The 20,396-nt window shown below is 40.7% G+C and overlaps 2 protein-coding genes across 4 annotated transcripts in view; both read right to left on the reverse strand.

The window, feature by feature from the left end:
* Positions 1-20,396, reverse strand: part of DTD1 (D-aminoacyl-tRNA deacylase 1) — a 188,241-nt gene that overhangs the window by 128,863 nt on the left and 38,982 nt on the right. The gene's annotated exons all lie outside the window — the stretch shown is intronic.
* The window catches only part of LOC121104639 (60S ribosomal protein L12-like), a 25,288-nt gene continuing 6,381 nt past the window's right edge, over positions 1,490-20,396 (reverse strand). Inside the window, 2 exon segments of the mRNA XM_040638645.1 lie at positions 1,490-1,744; positions 1,747-2,212. Of these exon segments, the coding sequence (XP_040494579.1) occupies positions 1,635-1,744; positions 1,747-2,212 (576 nt within the window). The 3' untranslated portion in view covers positions 1,490-1,634.

A 20,396-nucleotide genomic window follows, 5' to 3' on the forward strand; every position in this document is an offset into this window, starting at 1 on the left:
ACACTTATATGGTCAATTAATATTCAATAAAGGAGGTAACAATATACAATGGGAGATAGTCTCTTCAACAAATGATGTTGGAAAAACTGCACAACTACATGCAAAAGAATGAAACTGGACCACTTTATTACATCATACACAAAAATAAGCTCAAAATGAATTACAGACCTAAATATGAGATCTGAAACCATAAAAATCCTAGAAGAGAGCACAGGTAGTAATTTCTCTGACATCAGCTGTTTTTGTTGAAAAATCAGCATTTTTCTAGATATGTCTACGGCAAGGGAAACAAAAGCAAAAATTAACTATTGGGACTACATCAAAATATGCCCATTTTCTTATACTCTTCTCAATTGGTAATATTATCCCATTTTATTTTTACCAATCTAATCATATACAATGGGATCTTGTAATTTGCATTTCCTAGAACACCAGTAAGATTGAGCATCTTTTCAAATCTCAGATGCCATTTGTATTTCATGTGAGAATTGCCTGAAAATAGCCTTTTCCTAGTTTCCTATAGAATTCTGGCCTTTTTTTGTTGTTGTTGTTGTTGTTGTTATTGATTTGTAGAAGCTCACTATGGGTTCCAAGTACTAGTTCTTTGTTCGTAAAAAGGAAATATTTCATAAATGGATAGACAAACCATATTTCTGCATTAGAAGACTCAACATAGTAAGAAAGTTAATTCATTGCAAATTGATGTACAGGTTTAATGCAATTCCTATCAAAATCCCAGCTTAGTTTTTTTGTAGACAACTTTATTCTAAAATTTATTTGAGAAAGCACAGGCCATAGAATAACTAGAACAAGTCTGTAAAGGAGAATAAAATGGAAAGAATCACTATGCCCAATACTAAGGCTTACTATACAACTACAGTAGTCAAGACAGTGTGGTAGTGGTGGAGTGATATCAATGGAACAAGATAAGAGAACCCAATAATGGATCTACACAAGCAAGTCCAGCTGGTTTTTGACAAAAGGGTAAAAATGGAGGAAATGACAGCCTTTCAACAAATGGTGCTGGATCAATTGGATATCCATAGGCAAAAAAAGGAAATCACTCACCCTAAAGATAGGTGGACTGAATCAATGTCCTGGTTGTATATTATACCATACTTTTACAAGATACTGCCATAAGGGAAACTGGGTGATGGGTACACAATATCTCACTGTATTTATTTCTTCCAGTTGCATAAGAACCTATAATTACCTCAATTAAAAATTCAATTAAAAAATGTTGAAAATAGGGGCACCTGGGTAGCCTGGTCAGTTAAGCGTCCAATTCTTGATTTTGACTCAGGTCATGATCTCGGGGTTGTGGGATCAAGCCCCGAGTTCAGCTCCATGCTCATCAGGGAGTCTGCTTTTCTCCCACTCCCTTTGCCCCTCCCCCTGCTCATGCATGCTCTCGCTCTCTAAGATAAATAAATCTATTTTTTTAAATGTTGAAAAAAAAATTTTTGAAATGTTGAAAACGGGAGACATGGTTTGGACTCTACTCCCATGATATCCTTGTCTGTACAAATAAAGTGACATTGTGAGGCAAAAAAAAGTTGAAAATATTTTCTCCTGATTTTTTTTTTTTTTTGGTTGTCAAACGATCCTTTATCAAATATTTTCCTTTGTAGTTCTTAACTAGCCAGGCATTCCACTGCACCACTGTTGATGTCACCTACGATATCATGAGGGTGGCAGCCATTAACATTGCAGCCCACAGACTGGGCAGTCCCCAAGAGCTCTCTATTGTTTCAGAGAGCTCTCTAGCTACAGGTTGCTGCCACATCTGTCGGGCAATGTTGACAGTCTCATCAAAAGTGATAGTTCCACTGTGCTTAATGTTTTTCTGCTTCTTTCTGTCTCTTGGCAGTTCCTTGAGGGCTTTGATAATCAGAGCAGAGGCAGAAGATACCACTTCAACTTGGGCCTGTCTGTTCTGAATGGTCAGTTTCACTGTAATCCTCAGACCCTTCCAATCGCTGGCTGCCTTGGTGATGTCGTCACCAAACATTTTTGGACACAGATCCCGGGGGCCGATCTTGGGGGCCAGGGCAGATATGGCAACAACTCCCCAACCAGTGTACCTCAGGTACATGACTTCAGTCTCACTGGTGTTGAACTTAGGCAGCTGGTGTTGGACGAACCAGGATTTGGGACAACCATAGAAAGGTGCACCTTGGCCTCTTCCAAGCTGAAAGCCAAAAGACTCTCCCTAAGTTTTATCTTCTGAATTTCCTTATGGTATAAGAAGGGTTTTTTTTTTTAAAAGATTTTATTTATTTATTTGACAGAGATAGAGACAGCCAGCAAGAGAGGGAACACAAGCAGTGGGAGTGGGAGAGGAAGAAGCAGGCTCATAGCGGAGGAACCTGATGTGGGGCTCGATCCCAGAACGCGGGGATCACGCCCTGAGCCGAAGGCAGACGCTTAACCGCTGTGCCACCCAGGTGCCCCAAGAAGGGTTAATTTTTATCTAATCAAATTTACTTCTCTCTTTATGTCTCCTGGATTTATCTGATTTTTTAATGCTTTCCAATTTTCTTGAAGTTGTTAAAAGAGCATCGATTTTAAAGTCTTTTATGCTAGGGGTATCTGGTGGCTCACCGGTTGAGCATCCAACTCTTGGTTTTGGCTCAGGTCATGATCTCAGGGTCATGAGATCAAGCGCTGCATTGGGCTCTGTGCTCATCAGGGAGTCTGCTTGAGATTCTCCCTCTCCCTCTCTCTCTGCCCTTCCCCCCACTCACACACACTCATTCTCTCTCTCTCTTTCAAATGAATAAATAAATCCTTAAAAATAAAAAAAAATAAAAATCCTTTATGCTAAATAAATCTTTAAAAGTACTGTTTTAATTAGTCATAAGAAACCCTACGAAACAAGAAAATTAAAGAAACCTAGGCATGACCTTTAAAGAATGATGTTTAAGTGATCTCAGTTTCAGGCTTAGTTGATATGACAAGAACAGAGAAATTAAATGTCATGAATAGAATGGCAAAAGCACATGTACATGTAGTTGCTCCTGAAGGAGAGAGGAAAGATTCTATAAAGCCAGGTAAATCTTCGAGCACCCCCACCGCTCCCCCCAACCCATGTCAGCCCAAGCAGTCACAGTGGGGGCAAAAGGGCCAAAAGTGCAAACCAACACCAGATGCTGCTTTTGGTCAAGTTATTCAGCACCTGACTCAGGATCTGACATATCACACTATATCCCAGAAAGATGTCTGTTACATTTTTTTTGTGGGGTATACAAAAAGACCTTACTTTGTTGTTTTTTGTTTATTTTTATTTTTTTATTATGTTCAGTTAGCCAACATATCATTATTTTTCGATGTAGTGTTCAACGATTCATTACTTGTGTATAACACCCAGTGCTCATCACAACATGTGCCTTGAAATTTTAAAATCTTAAGAAAGCTGCCATGCACATTTGAGTTATCCGTACTTACAGATTTTTTTTTTTTTAAGAGAGAGAGAGCTGGGGAGGGAGGAGCAAAGGGAGAAGGGAGAGAATCTTAAGCAGGCTCCACGTGCACTGTGGAGCCCAATGCAGGGTCAATCTCATAACCCTGAGATCATGACCTGAACCGAAATCAAGAGTCGGATGCTTAGCCAACTGAGCCACCCAGGTGCCCCAATTTTCTTTTCTTTTTTTTTTTAACATTTTATTTATTTATTTGAGAGAGAGAGAGCACAGGCATGCACAAGTGGGGTGGGGGCAGAGGAAGAGGAAGAAGCCGACTCCCCAGTGAGCAGGAAGCCTGACGCAGGGCTTCATCCCAGAACTCTGAGATTATGACCTGAGCCAAAGGCAAACACTTAACCAACTGAGCCACCCAGGTGCCCCATCAATTTTTTTTTTTAACAAAAGTATTCATCCAGACATCCCAGACATCTTAAACAGAATTATAAAGTTCTGTGTTCAGTGCCAAAAATGTGCCAGAGATGCCAGTCCAGGCGCTTCACCTACTTGCTACACAGAAAGGTAAGTAACCTGTCCAAAGCCACACAGCAAGCCAGTGCTGAACCAGATCCATGCCTCAGAGTGCTACTTCTCAAAGCGCAGGCTCATGGTCTACCACACAGTCACGTATTCAACTGCTAACCAGTGTCCCAGCTTTAAATAAGTGGGTCAGCTGGCTCTACCAAAAATTCTTCCTTTGATGCTAACATGGGCTGTATTCATAATTAATATTACCTCAGAGAAACAGAAGCATAAGTATTTTAAGTTAATCATGTTTAACCAATGCGATAAGAAAAGCAAACAGTATCAACAAAAGAAAAGACAACCAAAGGAATGAGAGAAAATATTGGCAAGCCATATATAAGGGGTTAACATCCAAAATACGTAAAACTCATACAACCCAACAGCAAAAAACCTCCAATAATTCCATTTTTTAAATGGGCAGAAGACCTTGAACAGACATTTTTCCAAAGAAGACATAAAATGGCCAACAGGTATGTAAAAAGATGTTCAACATGACTAATCATCAGGGAAATGCAAATGAAAACCACAGTAAGATGTCACCTCACACCTGCTAGAATGGCTAGCTAGCATCAAAAAGACAGAGATAACAAATGCTGGTGAGGATGTGGAGAAAAGGGAACCCTTGGTGGTGGCAATGGAAACTGGTGCAGCCATGATAGAAAACAATATGGAGATTTTTCAAAAAGTTAAAAATAGAACTACCATATGATCCCATAATTCTACTTCTGGGTGTATATCCAAAAGAAATGAAATCACTATCTCGAAGAAATATCTGCACTCCCATGTTCATTACAGCATAATTTATAGTAGCCAAAACACAGAAATAACTTAAGTGTCCACTGACAGATAAATGGATAAAGAAAGTCCGATATATCTATCTCTATCTACCTACCTACCTATCTATATAATGGAGTACTATTCAGTCATAAAAAAGAAAGATCCTGCCATCTGCAACAACATGGATGGACCCTGAGGACATTATGTTAAGTGAAATAAGTTAGAGAAAGATAAATACTGTATAATCTTACTTATATGTGGAATCTAAAAAAAAATCAAATTCACATAAAGAAGGCAGAATGGTGGTTGCCAAGGGCTGGGAGTGGGAGAAATGGGGAGATGTTGGTCAAAGAGTATAAAGTGTCCACTATAAGATTGGTTAAGTTCTGAGGATATAATGTACAGCACAGTGACTATATTAACAATACTGTGTTATAGGGGCACCTGGGCATCATTAAGTGTCTGCCTTTGGCTCAGGTCATGATCCCGGTGTTCTGGGATCGAGCCCTGCATCGGGCTCCCTGCTCAGCGGGAAGCCTGCTTCTTCCTCTCACACTCCCCCTGCTTGTGTTCCCTCTCTCACTGCCTCTCTCTGTCAAATAAAAATAAAAAATCTTAAAAAAAAATACTGTTTTATAGACCTGAAAGTTGTTAAGAGAATAATCTTAAATGTTCCTGCCACAAAAGAAAACTTGTAATTCTATGAGGTGATGGAGGTGTTAACCTCAATGTGGTAATCATTTCACAATATATGCGTGTATTAAATCACGTCATTGTGCACCTTAAAGTTACACAATGTTATGTCAATTACATCTCAATAAAGCTGGCAGGAAAAAGAAAAACAAAGTATCATGATCCTCCTCTTCTAACACTCCTACTAACCAAATTATCTGTGTTTTTCTGGGGTTGAGCCCAAACTACAAATCATTAGTGGCCATTGAGAAATGAAACTAGATGGCACAATTCCTTCCTTTCAGAAAAGACAGTTAAATTTCATCAACACTTGCATGTATTAATATCTACTGCAAAGACATAAAGCATCACAAGCACTTAATTATTAGAAATTAAGTATAAATAAAAGAGACTGGTGACAGTTTGATATTTAGGCCTACAGTTAAATCTTTAATACATACACATACCAGGCCTTTAAGCTCTCACCCTGGAATGCTCCTCCCTCAGATACCCATGGAAAGGGGCTGAATAAATAATAACTTTGTGTGGAAAGGCTAACACTAATGAGCAAACTTTATAGCAAACACTGGGCACCAAATATTTATGACAATTCAAGCTTCTCCCACCTATAACATGGATTTTCAGAAATCTTTGCCTGACCTTAAGTTCACTTTCTAGTCATTTCTCCAAGATCTATCCCTCAGATCTCAGGGATTATAGCCCACCCATTCAGCCACAGACCCCATAAACCACCAGTAGGCTGAGGCTCCTGAGTGAATTCTTGTCTCCCCATGATGAAAGAGCCAGAAGAAAATCCCTAGATTTGAAACACTGATCTATGAAAAGAAGTCAGAGGCAAACATTCAGGACAGGCCAAATGGCAACGGCAAACAGGGCAAAGGCCCAATCCTGGATGGAAAGGCTCTGAAGAAAACTCCAAATGGACCTGTCCCTGGATTTAAACTTCCTTACAGAACTATGAAGGTTCCCCCACCACCCACCCCCTGGCTTTGACCTTACAGCTCCTCATAATAAAGGTACTTGTAGTCACTGGTATTTTTATCCAGCACAAAAAATAAAATAAAATAAATAAAATAAAATAAAATAAAATAGCTCAATCCTAAAATATTTGGTCTGAAAAACATACTCAGTTGCTTCCAGGTTTAAGTATTGAACAAATCTCACTGCATTTTTAAAATCTCCCTCATTATCATAATTAATATTCCCATAACACACTGCATAATTCATGTATCCCCTCACACTCGAGTTCATTCTTCAAAACAGCCCATGAGGCCAACGAGGCAGGGATCATCATCTTCTTTGTTCTCCATGGCAACCTTGTAGGCAGCAGAGATCAGTACTGGAATTCAAGCCTTCTGACTCAAAATCTCTACTTCTGTCCACCAAACTTTGACATTGATGAGGCCCATTCTCTTTTGATGGTTCTTGGTTTTGATTTGTTTTTCATTAAAATCCAAGGTACTACAATGACCATAAGAATCAAATCTCTAGTATTATATAATTGTAATTAATCCTATTTTTTCAATAAATGACAAATTCAGTGTCACAGAGCCTTATCACTTCTTCTCTATCTTCCACTGTGGTAGCCAGCCTCCAAGATGGCCCCCAAGGATCCTCACTTTCCGGTTTTCAGGCTTTATGTTCTCCTTCCCACAGTGAATAGGGCTGACCTGTGTAACTAACAGAATATTGTAGAAACGATGGTGTGTGACTGGTGATCTGCCTTGCTCCCTCTTGAACTGGTCACCCTAGAGGAAGCCAGCTGCCATGTGATAAGCCATGTCAAACAGGCCTAGAGGGAGGTCCATGTGTAGAGGAACCGAGGCCTCCTGCTAGCAGCCAAGCCTAAACTGCCAGTCCCGTGTACCATCCTGAAAGCCCCAGACCATCCACCAGCCCCAGCCGAGCCTTCAGACGACTGCAGGGCCAGCTGATAACTACAACCCCACAAGAGACCCTAAGCCAGAACCACCCAGCTAAGCTATTCCTGAATTCCCGACTCACAGAAAGTATACGAGATAATACATATGTACTGATATTTTAAGCCACTACACTTTGGGTAATTTGTTCCACAGCAATAGAGGACTAATATACCCATATCCCTTTATAAGATTCCAGGAACTCAGTAGACCTGAATTAAGGTAGCAGTGAGAATGATTTTCTGCTGATTGATCCAGACTCCCTCAATCTGACCCTTCTGTGTCTAAGCCCATATTTGGAAAACCCTATTAATTAAGGTTAGAGGTGCTATCTGTGGCCACAGAGGTGGTTATGGAAAAGTGAAGATTAAAGCTGTTTTAGGTCTTTTTTTTTTTTTTAAGATTTTATTTATTTATCATTATTTATTTATTTATGCCAGGGAGAGAGGGAACACAAGCAGGGGGAGTGGGAGAGGAAGAAGCAGGCTCATAGCGGAGGAGCCTGATGTGGGGCTCGATCCCAGAACGCCGGGATCACGCCCTGAGCCAAAGGCAGACGCTTAACCACTGTGCCACCCAGGCGCCCCTGTTTTAGGTCTTATCTATCTTAAAAGTCCCTAAGACTACTGGAGGTTCTTTGTCTATTGTCTAATAAATAAGAAAGTCTTTCCCTCCCCTGGTTTGTTCTGGCATATTGTCAACAGAGTAATAATGCATGAACTACATGAGGCCCAGTGCTGGGTTACACTCAGTAGTGTGGGGCCTAGCCTGGGGTACTTGGGGGAGTCTCAGTTCACCATGCTCATTTGTAAAGTAAGAGATACCTGTGAGCAAAGAGAGCCCACCTACGGATGATGGGGATGTGCCAACAGGAAGCTGAGAACAACTCTGGCTACAATTGTAAGACAACTCCCTTTGACAAAATTCAAATAAGATCTGTAGATTAGTATCATATCCATGCTAATTTCCTGGTTTCAGCCATTATACTATGATTATGAAAGATGTTAATATTAGGGGAAGCTGGGTAAGGGCATACAAGTACCCTGTGTGCTATTTTCACAACTTTTTATACTGTAGTCCTCCCTCATCCTAGGTTTCGTTTTCCACGGTTTCAGTTACCCATGGTCAAATGTGGTCAGGAAGCAGATGATCCTCCTTCTGACCTATCATCAGAAGGTCAATAGTGGCCTAATGCTACGTCACAGTGCCTAAGTCATTCACCTCACTTCATCTCATCACGTAGGCATTTTATCATCTCACATGATCACAAGAAGGATGAGTATAGTACAATAAGGTATTTTGAGAGAGATCACATTCACATAACTTTTATTACAGTACACTGTTATAATTGTTCTATTCTATCATCAGTTACGGCTATTAATCTCTTACTGTGCCCAGCTTATCAATTAAACTTTCATAAATACGTATGTATAGGACAAAACATAGTATAGATAGGGTTCAATACTATAAAACATAGTATATATAGGTTTCAGGCATCTACTGGGGTTTTTGGAATGTATCACCCACAGATGTCACAAACTATTTCAAAATAAAAAAGTTTAAAAAATAGGGGCGCCTGAGTGGCACAGCGGTTAAGCGTCTGCCTTCGGCTCAGGGCGTGATCCCGGCGTTATGGGATCAAGCCCCACATCAGGCTCCTCCGCTGTGAGCCTGCTTCTTCCTCTCCCACTCCCCCTGCTTGTGTTCCCTCTCTCGCTGGCTGTCTCTATCTCTGTTAAATAAATAAATAAAATCTTTAAAAAAAAAAAAGTTTAAAAAATAAAATACATTTAAAGCAACAACAAAAAAAGAATATTGCCACTAAAATGTAAATGACACTAAATCCATTCCTTGAAAGGCTCTGATGCAGGTTTTCCAGAATGTACTTGGAAAGGCTGTTCCAACACAGTCATGAGAGGAGTCTAGCTTGATTTCAAACCTCCTGTTCCCTGGTAGGCAGACTTCAAGTGCTTGGAAATGCATTACACCTTATGTTCATAGCCTATCGTGAAGTGAGTGATTCAGATGAGCATATGAGCAGAGGTGATGCATAAGAGCTGATGAGGTGACTCTATCCCTCTTTTCCCCTGCCCGGGAGGCCAGTGTTATAAGCTGGAAGGAGCCTGGACCCCCGAGTCAGCAAACGGAGTAGATGCCCTCCAACCCATATCATATTTTGGTGAGATTAACTTTGTGTGAAGCCACAGAGATTCTGAGTTTGTGTGCTGCAGCAGCTAGCATTTAAGATAATCCCAATAAAGATATTTCCATTCAGAAAATAACCGAGGACTTCTAAGAAAAAAAGCAAAATTGCTAAAATTGATCAGGTTACAATATCTTCAGAAGGGAAAATGAAAATATCTAATCCTCCTTTGTATTTAGATGTTCCTTCCATTATCCTATAGAAATACACAAGCAGGCACAAGCATGTTTACTGCCACACTGCCTGTCTGTGTCAGGAAAAAAAAGAAAACAAACTAAATCAAATATGGAAGAATACAGCAAATAGGGAAAGAATACAGCCATTCAGTGAAAAATTCTCTATGGTCTCCACAACAGTCCCCCTCATGTGTGGTGGGCTCTGCCTACACTTCCCTCCAGCTGAACTCAACCAGCAGGGCCCACAGCCCTGCCATGCACATGGGAACACCCAACAAATGTGAACTCTCTGTGATGGATGATAGTCACTGATACGGGATGATGTGGATATGGCAATTTGTTGCGCTATCCTCTCTATGTGAGTTTGAAGTATATTATAATACAAAGTTTTAAAAATGTGTGTTCCAGAAAAATTGTCATAATTAAAACTGACTAACCCTTGTAATAAATAGAAATTATGATGCTCACTAAAAGGGGCAGAAAAAACTAACCCAGGCAAATAAAGCAATTAGTCTAGTACATCAATGGTTAGAATGGGCTGCTAGCTGATTAACTCATTAGTCTACTATAATCACTCACATAAATTCAGTGGTAATCGAAGCTACTTGTATCTAGATTAACTTAAGAGAGTTCCTGAGCTTGTCTGGAAAACAAAGGTATTGAATAGGAAGTATTCCCAATGGACCCTCATTTCCTACACCGCATTGTAAGCCCTAAAATTCAGGGTTCTTGTCTTGGTATTACCGAAATTAAATTTAAATGTGATTATCATAACATAGCTAACCATCTTAATAACCAAAAACACTCTTTGAAATAACTTTATAATTTAAATTACAGATTAAAGTAAAATACAGACACATGAATACACATGTATTCATTTTCCCAGCCATGATTATTTTTTAAAATAAAAATAATGGGGTGCCTGGGTGGCTCAGTTGGTTAAGCGTCTGCTTTTGGCTCAGGTCATGATCCCAGGGTCCTAGGATCGAGCCCCACATCAGGCTCACTGCTCTACAGGGAGTCTGCTTCTCCCTCTTATTCTCCCTCTGTACACTCTCTCTCTCTCTCAAATAAATAAATAAAATCTTTTAAAAACAAAATAAAATAAAAATAATAATAATAATAAAATCTTAACCAAAGAACACTGTTAATATTGAGTAATGTTCAAAAAAGGAGGTTCTTTTAACAATGTAGGATACTTTGATTTGCATATGTATAAAACCGAAGCTTCTTACTCAACAAAATTTTTTCCAGCCTGTCAAACTCAGACAATGCCTCAGACTGTGAGATACACAGGTTCTGGAGACGAGTCAGGGATTCCCAGAGCTTTGGCCTGGAAAAATACCACAGAATGAGGAAGCGCCGAAGAACAGCTGTGCAAGCAGGTACTAAGGGACTCTGGTCAATACCATCCAACCTTTGGGGAGAAATGGAACACACAAACCTGTACACCTCGGGGCAACTACACAGCCAACAGAAGGTGCGCTTCCAAGGTCAAATGGCAAGGACGTAGACACATTTCTAGAACAGCTGACTCCTGGAGGACTAAGAGGCACCTACTGGTCTGAGAAATCCTGAGGCTTTATTTGTTTAAACAGACCACATAATAAATCAGAAAGACGGTAGTTAAGGAAATTCAGTCAGAAATCGGAGGCAGTGCGGTCTGAAAGACTGTCTTCTGTTGGAACCCAGCTCTCCCACCTAATGGCCATGTCTCGTGACCTTGAACCAGTCGTTTAAGGTGAGGACTGAGCTGCTCCCCTCCCTTGGTGCTTGTGAGGGTCACATGTATAGATGTGGAACTTAGAAACTGTCAGTTCTCAAATCTGTTTTTATTAATGATGATAGTCTGCTATTTATTACAATCCTCCTTCATGTATAACAACTTCATTTTTGAAGAGCAAAGTTCACTTTTAGAGTTATATATTTCAAAAAAGAAACCGTTTCACAATATTTCATTTAAAAAAGAAAAAAAACTTTTGGAAAGGACACCAGAGCTACTCGGGGCGCCTGGCTGGCTCAGTCGATATAGCATGTGACTCTTGATCTCAGGGTTTCAAGTTCAAGCTGCACGTTGGGTATAGAGATTACTTCTAGGGTTGCTTGGGTGGTAAGCTGGTTAAGCACCCAACTCCTGGTTTTGGTTCTGGTCGTGATCTTAGGGTTGTGAGATGGAGCCCCCCGTCGGGCTCCGCGCTCAGTGTAGAGTCTAAGACTTTCTCTTCCCTTCCCCCCTACCCCTCCACCCTGTGCTCCCATGCTCTCTCTCTTGCTCTCGCTCGCTCTCTTTCTCTAAATAAATAAATCTTTCTAAAAAATGAAATAAAATAAAATAAAAAAGAACACCACGGCTACTACCCAAAGTTAGAAGGCAGATGAGAAGTTTATGAACTAGCATCTAACTTTCAAACAAGCAGGCTAACTGCTTCACTTCTCACATTAATTATAAGCCATTGAGAAGTAAAATTACTCAGTTTTATAAGCTTCTTTAATTTTTAGAGTATTTTTATATCATACTCAAAAATGAACTGAGCTACTGTTTTCATATATTTCCACACTTTAGATCAATATTTAAGTTCAAACAAAGACAATTTATGGAATCTGGCCACTGTTCTTAATTAATATTCGGTAACACAGTATTGGGCCACAACACACTCATTAAAAGCCACATCCACAGCTGAAATGAGCCCTTTTTGCTTCAGGAAGCTTCAGCCACACTGGCGAAAATCAGATTTCTGGGGCACCTGGCTGGCTCAGTCGGAAAATCATGGGACTCTGGATCTCACAGTCATGAGTTCAAGCCCCATGCTGGGTGTAGAGATTACTTAAATAAATAAAACTTTTTTAAAAAATTAGATTTCTAAGGCAAATCAGCCAGCCTGCTCCCGAGCATCTCCCCCACCCCAATCCCCAGCGCCATCTCATCCCTCACACCTGAGGCATGCCACACCGACGGTGGGAGTGCTATTTCAGAAGTGAGACCCAAGTGCCCGAGGGGGCTGGAAATACTGAACCTGGCAAGGCCCTTGTCATGGGCGTCCCTGACACCCTGTTCAGGAACACACTTCACAAAACTAGAACCAGAAGGGTCACCTCGTACATCCCTGGAAGAGTGTTTGCCCTTGCTCCTCACCACCTTCTAAGGCCTCCAGGCTACACGTGACTTGGTCAAAAACTTGGATGGGCCCATCCAGGCTCAGCCTGCCAGTTACCAAAAAGAAGCCAAGCAAGAACCAGAAAGGAAAAGCATTGCCGAGGACCCCACTGACTTCTAATCTTCCCAGGAGCTACTCTACCAGACTAAACATATAAAACAGAAACGGGACTTTTCTCTCACTGCTGTAAAGAATACTTTACTCTTACAACTATTATGTTCCTGGTGATATTTATTGACAATCCACAAAATGCCTAGAAGTGCATTTAATTTTAAGGATGGGGTGCATGAGGATATACAAAAACTTAAATGCAGACCCTTTTGAGTGCTGTCCCCTTGACCCACCTCTGACGTCAGCCCTGGCTGCCGCAGAGAGTTCCATGCAAGCTCCAGCTCAGTTGAGAGCAGGACTCCCGAAGCAAGCACTGAGGGTCTTTGTGCCTCAGAGCCTTCTTGGAAACCACGCAATCCTGCTTACTTGTTTGGACAGCCAACGGGGATAGGACCCAGGCTAAAGGCCCCACCTCCCATCTTCTGGACAGATGACCCCGGAAAACATTCTGCACTCTTTAGTAAATGAGCTGGTTAAAAACACAGCAGTTACGCCCCTATCCCTATATAACTACAAGAATCTGGTGAGCCCTATGCCCTAATCCTTTGGAGCAGCGCTCCTGGCCTACATCTTGTGTTATACCTCAAAAGAAGGAATTCTTACCAGATCCAATTAGAACAGTGGTTCTTAGCATTAGCTGCATGTTGGAATCCCCTGGGGACCTTTGTAAAGTCTTGATATTCAGACTGCTTTCCAGAAAAATAACATTGAGCTGTCTTAGGGTGGCGCAGACTACCTAGGGCTCATCCTTATACCAGGACCCATGTGTTCTAACACTGGCCAGGAGTGTAGTCAGCTTAGTTCTACAGAGACAGCCAAAAGATGCAGTGAGGCCGCTCTCAAGGGGCCCAGTCCTGAGAGTTTCAGACAGATCCTCTCTTTATCAGAACGGACTAGAGACAAAGGATCCATGAAAGTGGGAGGCAGATAAATGGATTATATACCAACAGTCTCTGCTTTTCTATAACTGGAATCACACTACAAGTATTCTTTGGAGAAATGCTTATTTCATACAATAACATAGCCACTATGTTTTCTCACCCAAGTCCATATACCTGCATTCAATTTTTAAAACTAGCCAGCTGTAACACCTTTGTTGAAAATCCACCTCTCGCCCAATGATCTGAAATGCTGCCTTTACTATATACCAAACTTCTCCTAACTAATTCTTTCAGGTCTGTCATCTAGTTTGCTAATAGTTTCTCTCTTGCTCTTCCAGCACCATCTGTTTTCATTAATGTAGTGTCCTAATACATTCTGATAAGGCCACGATGTTCTGTGAGATTTTTTTAAATTACATTTATCTCTTTAATTCCATCAGAATTTATTTTAAGGTATAGTATTAAGTAAGGATCCAAAATGATTAATTTTCCATTATTGCCAACTAGTTGCCCAATTCCTGCTTACTGAGAAATCCTTCCATCTATTAATTTGTAATGCCTACTTGATAACATAGTATATTCTGACATAGTAAATAGCACAAACTCGATTACTGCCTATTGCCTTCCTTTACCTGGTCTAAGATCCCTGCCCCTGGGGAACTTACATTCTAGCAGGGGAAACAGACAATAAGCTTTTCAAAATAAATAGCCAATAGATATAGTTACAATATTTTAGAAGGTAATAAGCCTTGCAAAGAAGTAAGAGGTGGAGAGGGTAGGGGGCACTAGGAGTACAGAGCAAGGAAGGGCGCTGGGGCGGGAACAGGCCGCAGTCTGAAGTAAAGTGATGGGGGGGGGGGCAGGAGTACAAGTAGGGAGGGCAGGCTTTGTTATGAAGAAGGATGGCGAGGATAGGGAGCCACAGCAATTTAAGGTATAGAGGAGACCTTTTAAAAACACTGCTCCTGATGTGGGCCCTCTCTAAGTTGATGATGCCACCATCCCCTAGTCGCTTCCACCAGAAACCAAAACCACCCATCCTCCATGATCAAGCAGTCCCCTCTTTTCTGGCTCATTGTTCCCCCTGCCCATCGGAATCACAATCGGATCCTGTCTAGCCTGGCCCAATGGAGTGCTCGTCTCTCAATCCCCACCTCTCCTGTCTTGCTCAGTCCAGTCTAAGAGGGTCACAGCTAAAGAGCAAACATGACCTTCCCATCCTGCTGAACTACCCATCGTGGCTGTGTACTGCCAAACCACCAAGCCCCAAGCTCCCTACCGGGATCCTGAATACCATCGTCAACTTTCCATCCCCTCTGTCTGCCTCTCCAAGCTCATCCCACTCCTCCCCATATGCAGCCTTCCTGTCACGAGATTCAAACTGCTTGTTATCCCACCGAGCAGGTTCAAGCCTCCCTCCCCTTGTTCATGCTTTTTCAGGAATGTGCCAGCTCCTGCCCAACCTTTCAGCCCCAGCCACCTCTTCTTCACCCTTCAAGACTCAACTCAAATATTTGATATCTGCTCACAGACACCTGTTGTGATGACCATTCCCCCACCCAAAGCTCTGTGTATTCCACTCCCTCTCTCAGCTCCACGAAAATGATGTTCTCTCAGAACTGTCCCAATGTGATTTCCATCACATTCTTCTTTTTTTTTAATAACAATTTTTTATTATGTTATGTTAGTCACCATACAGTACATCCCTAGTTTTTGATGTAATGTTCCATGATTCATTACTTGCGTATAACACCCAGTGCACCATGCAATACGTGCCCTCCTTAATACCCATCACCATCACGTTCTTCTTAAAAAAAGAAACCTTGCCTGATTTCTCTTTCTAGTACCCATGACTCACCCAGAAATCAGGTACATGAAGAGTGGTCAACAAATACTTTTGAAATGGAGGGGAAAAAAAAAAAAAGAAGAGGTAACTGGCCCAATTTCTACATACACAGGTATGGATCAAGTATAGAAATCAGCCTCCTACTCAAAGCAAATGGAAACACCACTATATTTTGGAAGATATATATTCATAATGCAAATGTTATTTGCATCTGTTATTTCTGCAATACTTGGCCTTTGAGACTTCCAGATTGGTTGATTAAAGGAGCAGAGAAAGCTGGAAATCCTTTTCCCCACTGTCAGGGCTTTACTTCATTCTGCTGACCTGAAGTTAAATCCAAATATAAGTGGGTCTCTCAGGTCAGGGCCGAGGAACCCTAAATGCGATCGGCCCCTGTGGCTTATTAACATGCGCACCCTCCTCTGCTGGCATCTGATCTCCATCAAGATGCACAGAGACCAACACCTGCACAGTGCCTAACACTCTCCAGTGGGGACTGCAAAACCATCTGGGGTTGTGGGTTTCTTTTGGAGAATAAAGGCCTAAGGAAAAATATGTCAGCAAGAGAGACAATGAGGGCAGATAAGGAAGGATGTCGTATAAATGGCCAACTATCAACATTACAGAATCTCAGATTCTGGAGCTAAAAAGGTCCCCAAGGATCCACCTGGCCCAACCCTCTAACCTGAAACACAAAGACACCAAACCTGTATCCCTAGAAAGGAGGCAGGAAAAAACCCTCAGAATTACTATCTACACCACAATGCTAAACCAAGGACTGAAACAAGTTATGTCCGCTCTGCTGAAGGCTGAAATACCAATATTTCATTTTTACAGCCTTAACATATACGGTATTCAAATACTGTGGACAAAAAATCCACAAAAACCCCAAACCGGCTAGCTCCCGGTTGTGGTTACTGTTGTTACTGTTGTCTTTAAGGCTGGAGGCCACAGGCCTTTTCTCCAGGAATCACAACATAAAAAGTGAAAGCCACATTTCCACCAAACACTGTTTCAGCCAGGAATGAGATCCCAACACAGTGTAAATGTTAAGATATCTCTGTGGTTCCTTTGTATTCCACTGTTAGTCAACAAGCCAAGAGGAATTTTCCCAAGGATGTTATTTAGCAACAAAACCCTTGAAACACCCACTAAGAGTAACATGGAGACTTCATTTCTAGGTATTGAGACCACCTCTCCAAAGCTCACAGGAGCTGGTGTTTAAGTGGACTGCATCTTAGGCTCTGGTCAAAGGCTGCAAGAGATCCAAGAGTCCTGAATTTATGTATTTATTTATCTTTAGAGAATTCCATATCCTGTGACTTCGTAAAGTAAGATGGGCTCTGACCTAATTCCTTCCCTTCTTCCCTTGATTGGCCTAATGTCATGCATGCATATAGAACTGATTTATCGCCAATCTATCCTGGGTACTGAAATAGGCTTGGAATGAATTCCTGGACACGCTTCTCACCTCACCCAACACCAGAGCCAAGGAAGGGATCCAGAAGGAGAAATGAGCAAGTCTTTCGGGTCTATTATTCTTAAGCTTTCGTGATTCCTCCTCCTGTTTCATTTCATTAAATTCTATTAAGACAGACATGAAAGAAGCCTAAAAGAAAAGTTGGCCGAGCCTACCCAGCATTTTATTCACAGTTCACATCTGGGTGGAAGGCCTACATTTTCAGCTTCTTAAATCTGATGGTATCTCCCAAAATATCTCTCTGCTGAATAAAGCTACATACTTTTGAGGCAATTTGTCATTAATAATAATTCTCACTCAGTGAGATGCTAACTTTGTGCAAATCCCAGTAAAACTCCCACACACTGAATGGTATGACGACTTTACCAGTGTAAAGATTCAGAGCCAATATTAACATTTGCTAAAGTTGGGTGCTGCTGTATTATTCTCTATACTTTTGGCATGTTTGAAATATTTCAAATTTTAAAAATAATAAAAATCTATTGCCTAGAAAATCTACATCCACAAAAAGAAATGTAAACAAGGATGACTTCTGCATAATTGTTAGTAACAGCAAAAAACTGCCAATAACCCCATAAGTCCATCAAAAGGAGAAAAGCTAAACAAAATACAGTATATTCATACGACAGAATTCTATCTTGCAGTTAAAATGAATGAACTAATTGTAGATGTAACAAAATGAATGATATTGCTGGGTAGGAGAAGCATGTCTCAGAACAGTATATGCACTACAGTACCATTTAGGTCAAGGACACATGTGCAAACACGCATGCACGTACACACATACATGTATACACACACACACACACACACACATGCTGAATCTAGTCCTAAAAAACCCAAACTGAGGGACATTTTTCAAAATAACTAGCCTGCACTCTTCCAAAGAGCCAAAGTCAGGAAATACTGAGCAACCGCTCCAGAAAGAAGGAAACTAAAGACATATGACAATTAAATGCAACATGTGGTTCTGAACCACTATAAAAGGCCAGTTATCGGGATAACCGCTCAAAGGTGAACAGAGTCTGAGGATTGGATGGTACTGAAATGGCAGGGGTAATTTTCTGCTTTTAATGGATGTTTTGGGGTTTTGTAAGAGATGTCTTTGTTTGCAGGAAATATACACTCATGTTTTCGGGAGTGATAGGACTTCAGGTCAGCAAATTATTCCCAAATGGTTTATGAAAAATGTCCAGTCTCCCAACTTGTCTACAAGTAAAACCTTACGACATTTACGTCACATCATATGCAAAAATTAAGTCAAAATAAACATTAAGGGCTAAAATTATAAAACTCTTACAAGAAAACACAGGGGAAAGCCTTCAAACCTTTCTTATGTATTTGGATATGACACCAACAGAACTGCCAACAAAAGAAAAAACAGAGAAAATGGAATTCATCAAAATGTGAAACTTGTAGGGGCGCCTGGGTGGCTGTCAGTTAAATGTCTGACTCTAGATCTCAGCTCAGGTCTTAATCTCAGGGTTGTGAATCCAAGCCCCGCATTGGGCTCCGTGCTGGGCATGGAGCCTACTTAAAAACAAAAAAATCAAAAACAAAAAACCCAAAAATGTAAAACTTTATGCATCAAAGGACACCATCAACAGAGTGAAAAGGCAATATACAAAATGGGAGAAAATATTTGCAAATCATGCATCTGATAAAGGGTGAATATCCAGAATAAAGAACTCCTACAACTCAACAACAAAATGATTCAAAAATGAATGAAGCACTTGAATAGATATTTCCCCAAAGAAGATGCACAAATAGCCAAACAGCACATGAACAGATGCTCAACATCACAAAGCAAAAGGGAAATGCAAATCAGAACAAGATCCCACCTCATACCTATCGGGGATGGCTATTATAAAAAAAAACAGAAAATAAGTGCTGGCAAGGATATGAAGAAATTGGAACCTTGCACATTGCAAGTGGGACTATAAAATGGTGCCACCATTGAGGAAAATGATAGGGCATGTCTTCAAAAAATCAAACAAAGGGGGCACCTGGGTGGCACAGCGGTTAAGCATCTGCCTTCGGCTCAGGGCGTGATCCCAGCGTTATGGGATCGAGCCCCACATCAGGCTCCTCCTCTATGAGCCTGCTTCTTCCTCTCCCACTCCCCCTGCTTGTGTTCCCTCTCTCGCTGGCTGTCTCTATCTCTGTCGAATTAATAAATAAAATCTTAAAAAAAAAAAAGAATTATGAATATGATCCAGCAATTCCACTTCTATGTATACATTCAAAAGAACTGAAAGCAGGAAATCGAACAGATATCTGTACACCCGTGTTCAGAGCAGCATTACTCTCCACAGCCAAAAAGTGGAAACAACCCAAATATCCATCAACAGATGAACAGCTAAACGAAATGTTACTCAGCCTTAAAAAGAATGAAATTCTGACACATGCTACAACATGGATGAACTCTGAAGACATTATGCTAAGTAAAATAAGCCAGACACAAAAGGACAAACACTGTATGATTCTTATGTGAGGGACTTAGAACAATCAAATTCAGAGACAGAAAGTAGAATACTGGTTACCAGGGGCTGGGACGCATGGAGGGGAATGGGGAATTAAGAGTTTAATGGGTAGAGTACCAGTTTAGGAAGATGAAAAAGTTCTGGAGATGGATGGTGGTGATGGCTGTACAACCAACACGAATGTCCTCAATACCATTGAATTGTACGCTCAAAAATGGTAAAATGGTTAAAATGGTATGTTTCATATTTTACCACAATTTTTAAAAAGTCTTATGATATACACGCTCTCAGAGATACCACGAATTTTCTATGAGTATGTGGTTAATGTGGGTAAACAAATTTTTATTAAGTCTGGAAGAAAAGGCATAGAACTTACCAACGGTGTTACCTCTGGAAATGAAAGATTATAGTCAAAATCCTCTTTAGTATATCTTAAACTTTTAATTTTTTTAAAGGATACTGATTTTACATATCATATGCAACAAAAACTGATATAAAAATGGTATATTATGAGCACACGAGAAAAATAAAAGACAGGAAGAGAACCTCTTCTATAAAAATACCTTTCTGCCCAGGAATACTATAAAAACTCACTAATAAAAAAATAACATTTCCAAACTGGTACTTTACAGTTAATACACTGCTTGCACAAAATTTAAAAAACAATAATGGGAGATTCTTCCCAG

Source organism: Ursus maritimus, unplaced genomic scaffold (assembly GCF_017311325.1).
Source record: "Ursus maritimus isolate PB19 unplaced genomic scaffold, ASM1731132v1 scaffold_22, whole genome shotgun sequence".
In the NCBI taxonomy this organism is placed as follows: domain Eukaryota; kingdom Metazoa; phylum Chordata; class Mammalia; order Carnivora; family Ursidae; genus Ursus; species Ursus maritimus.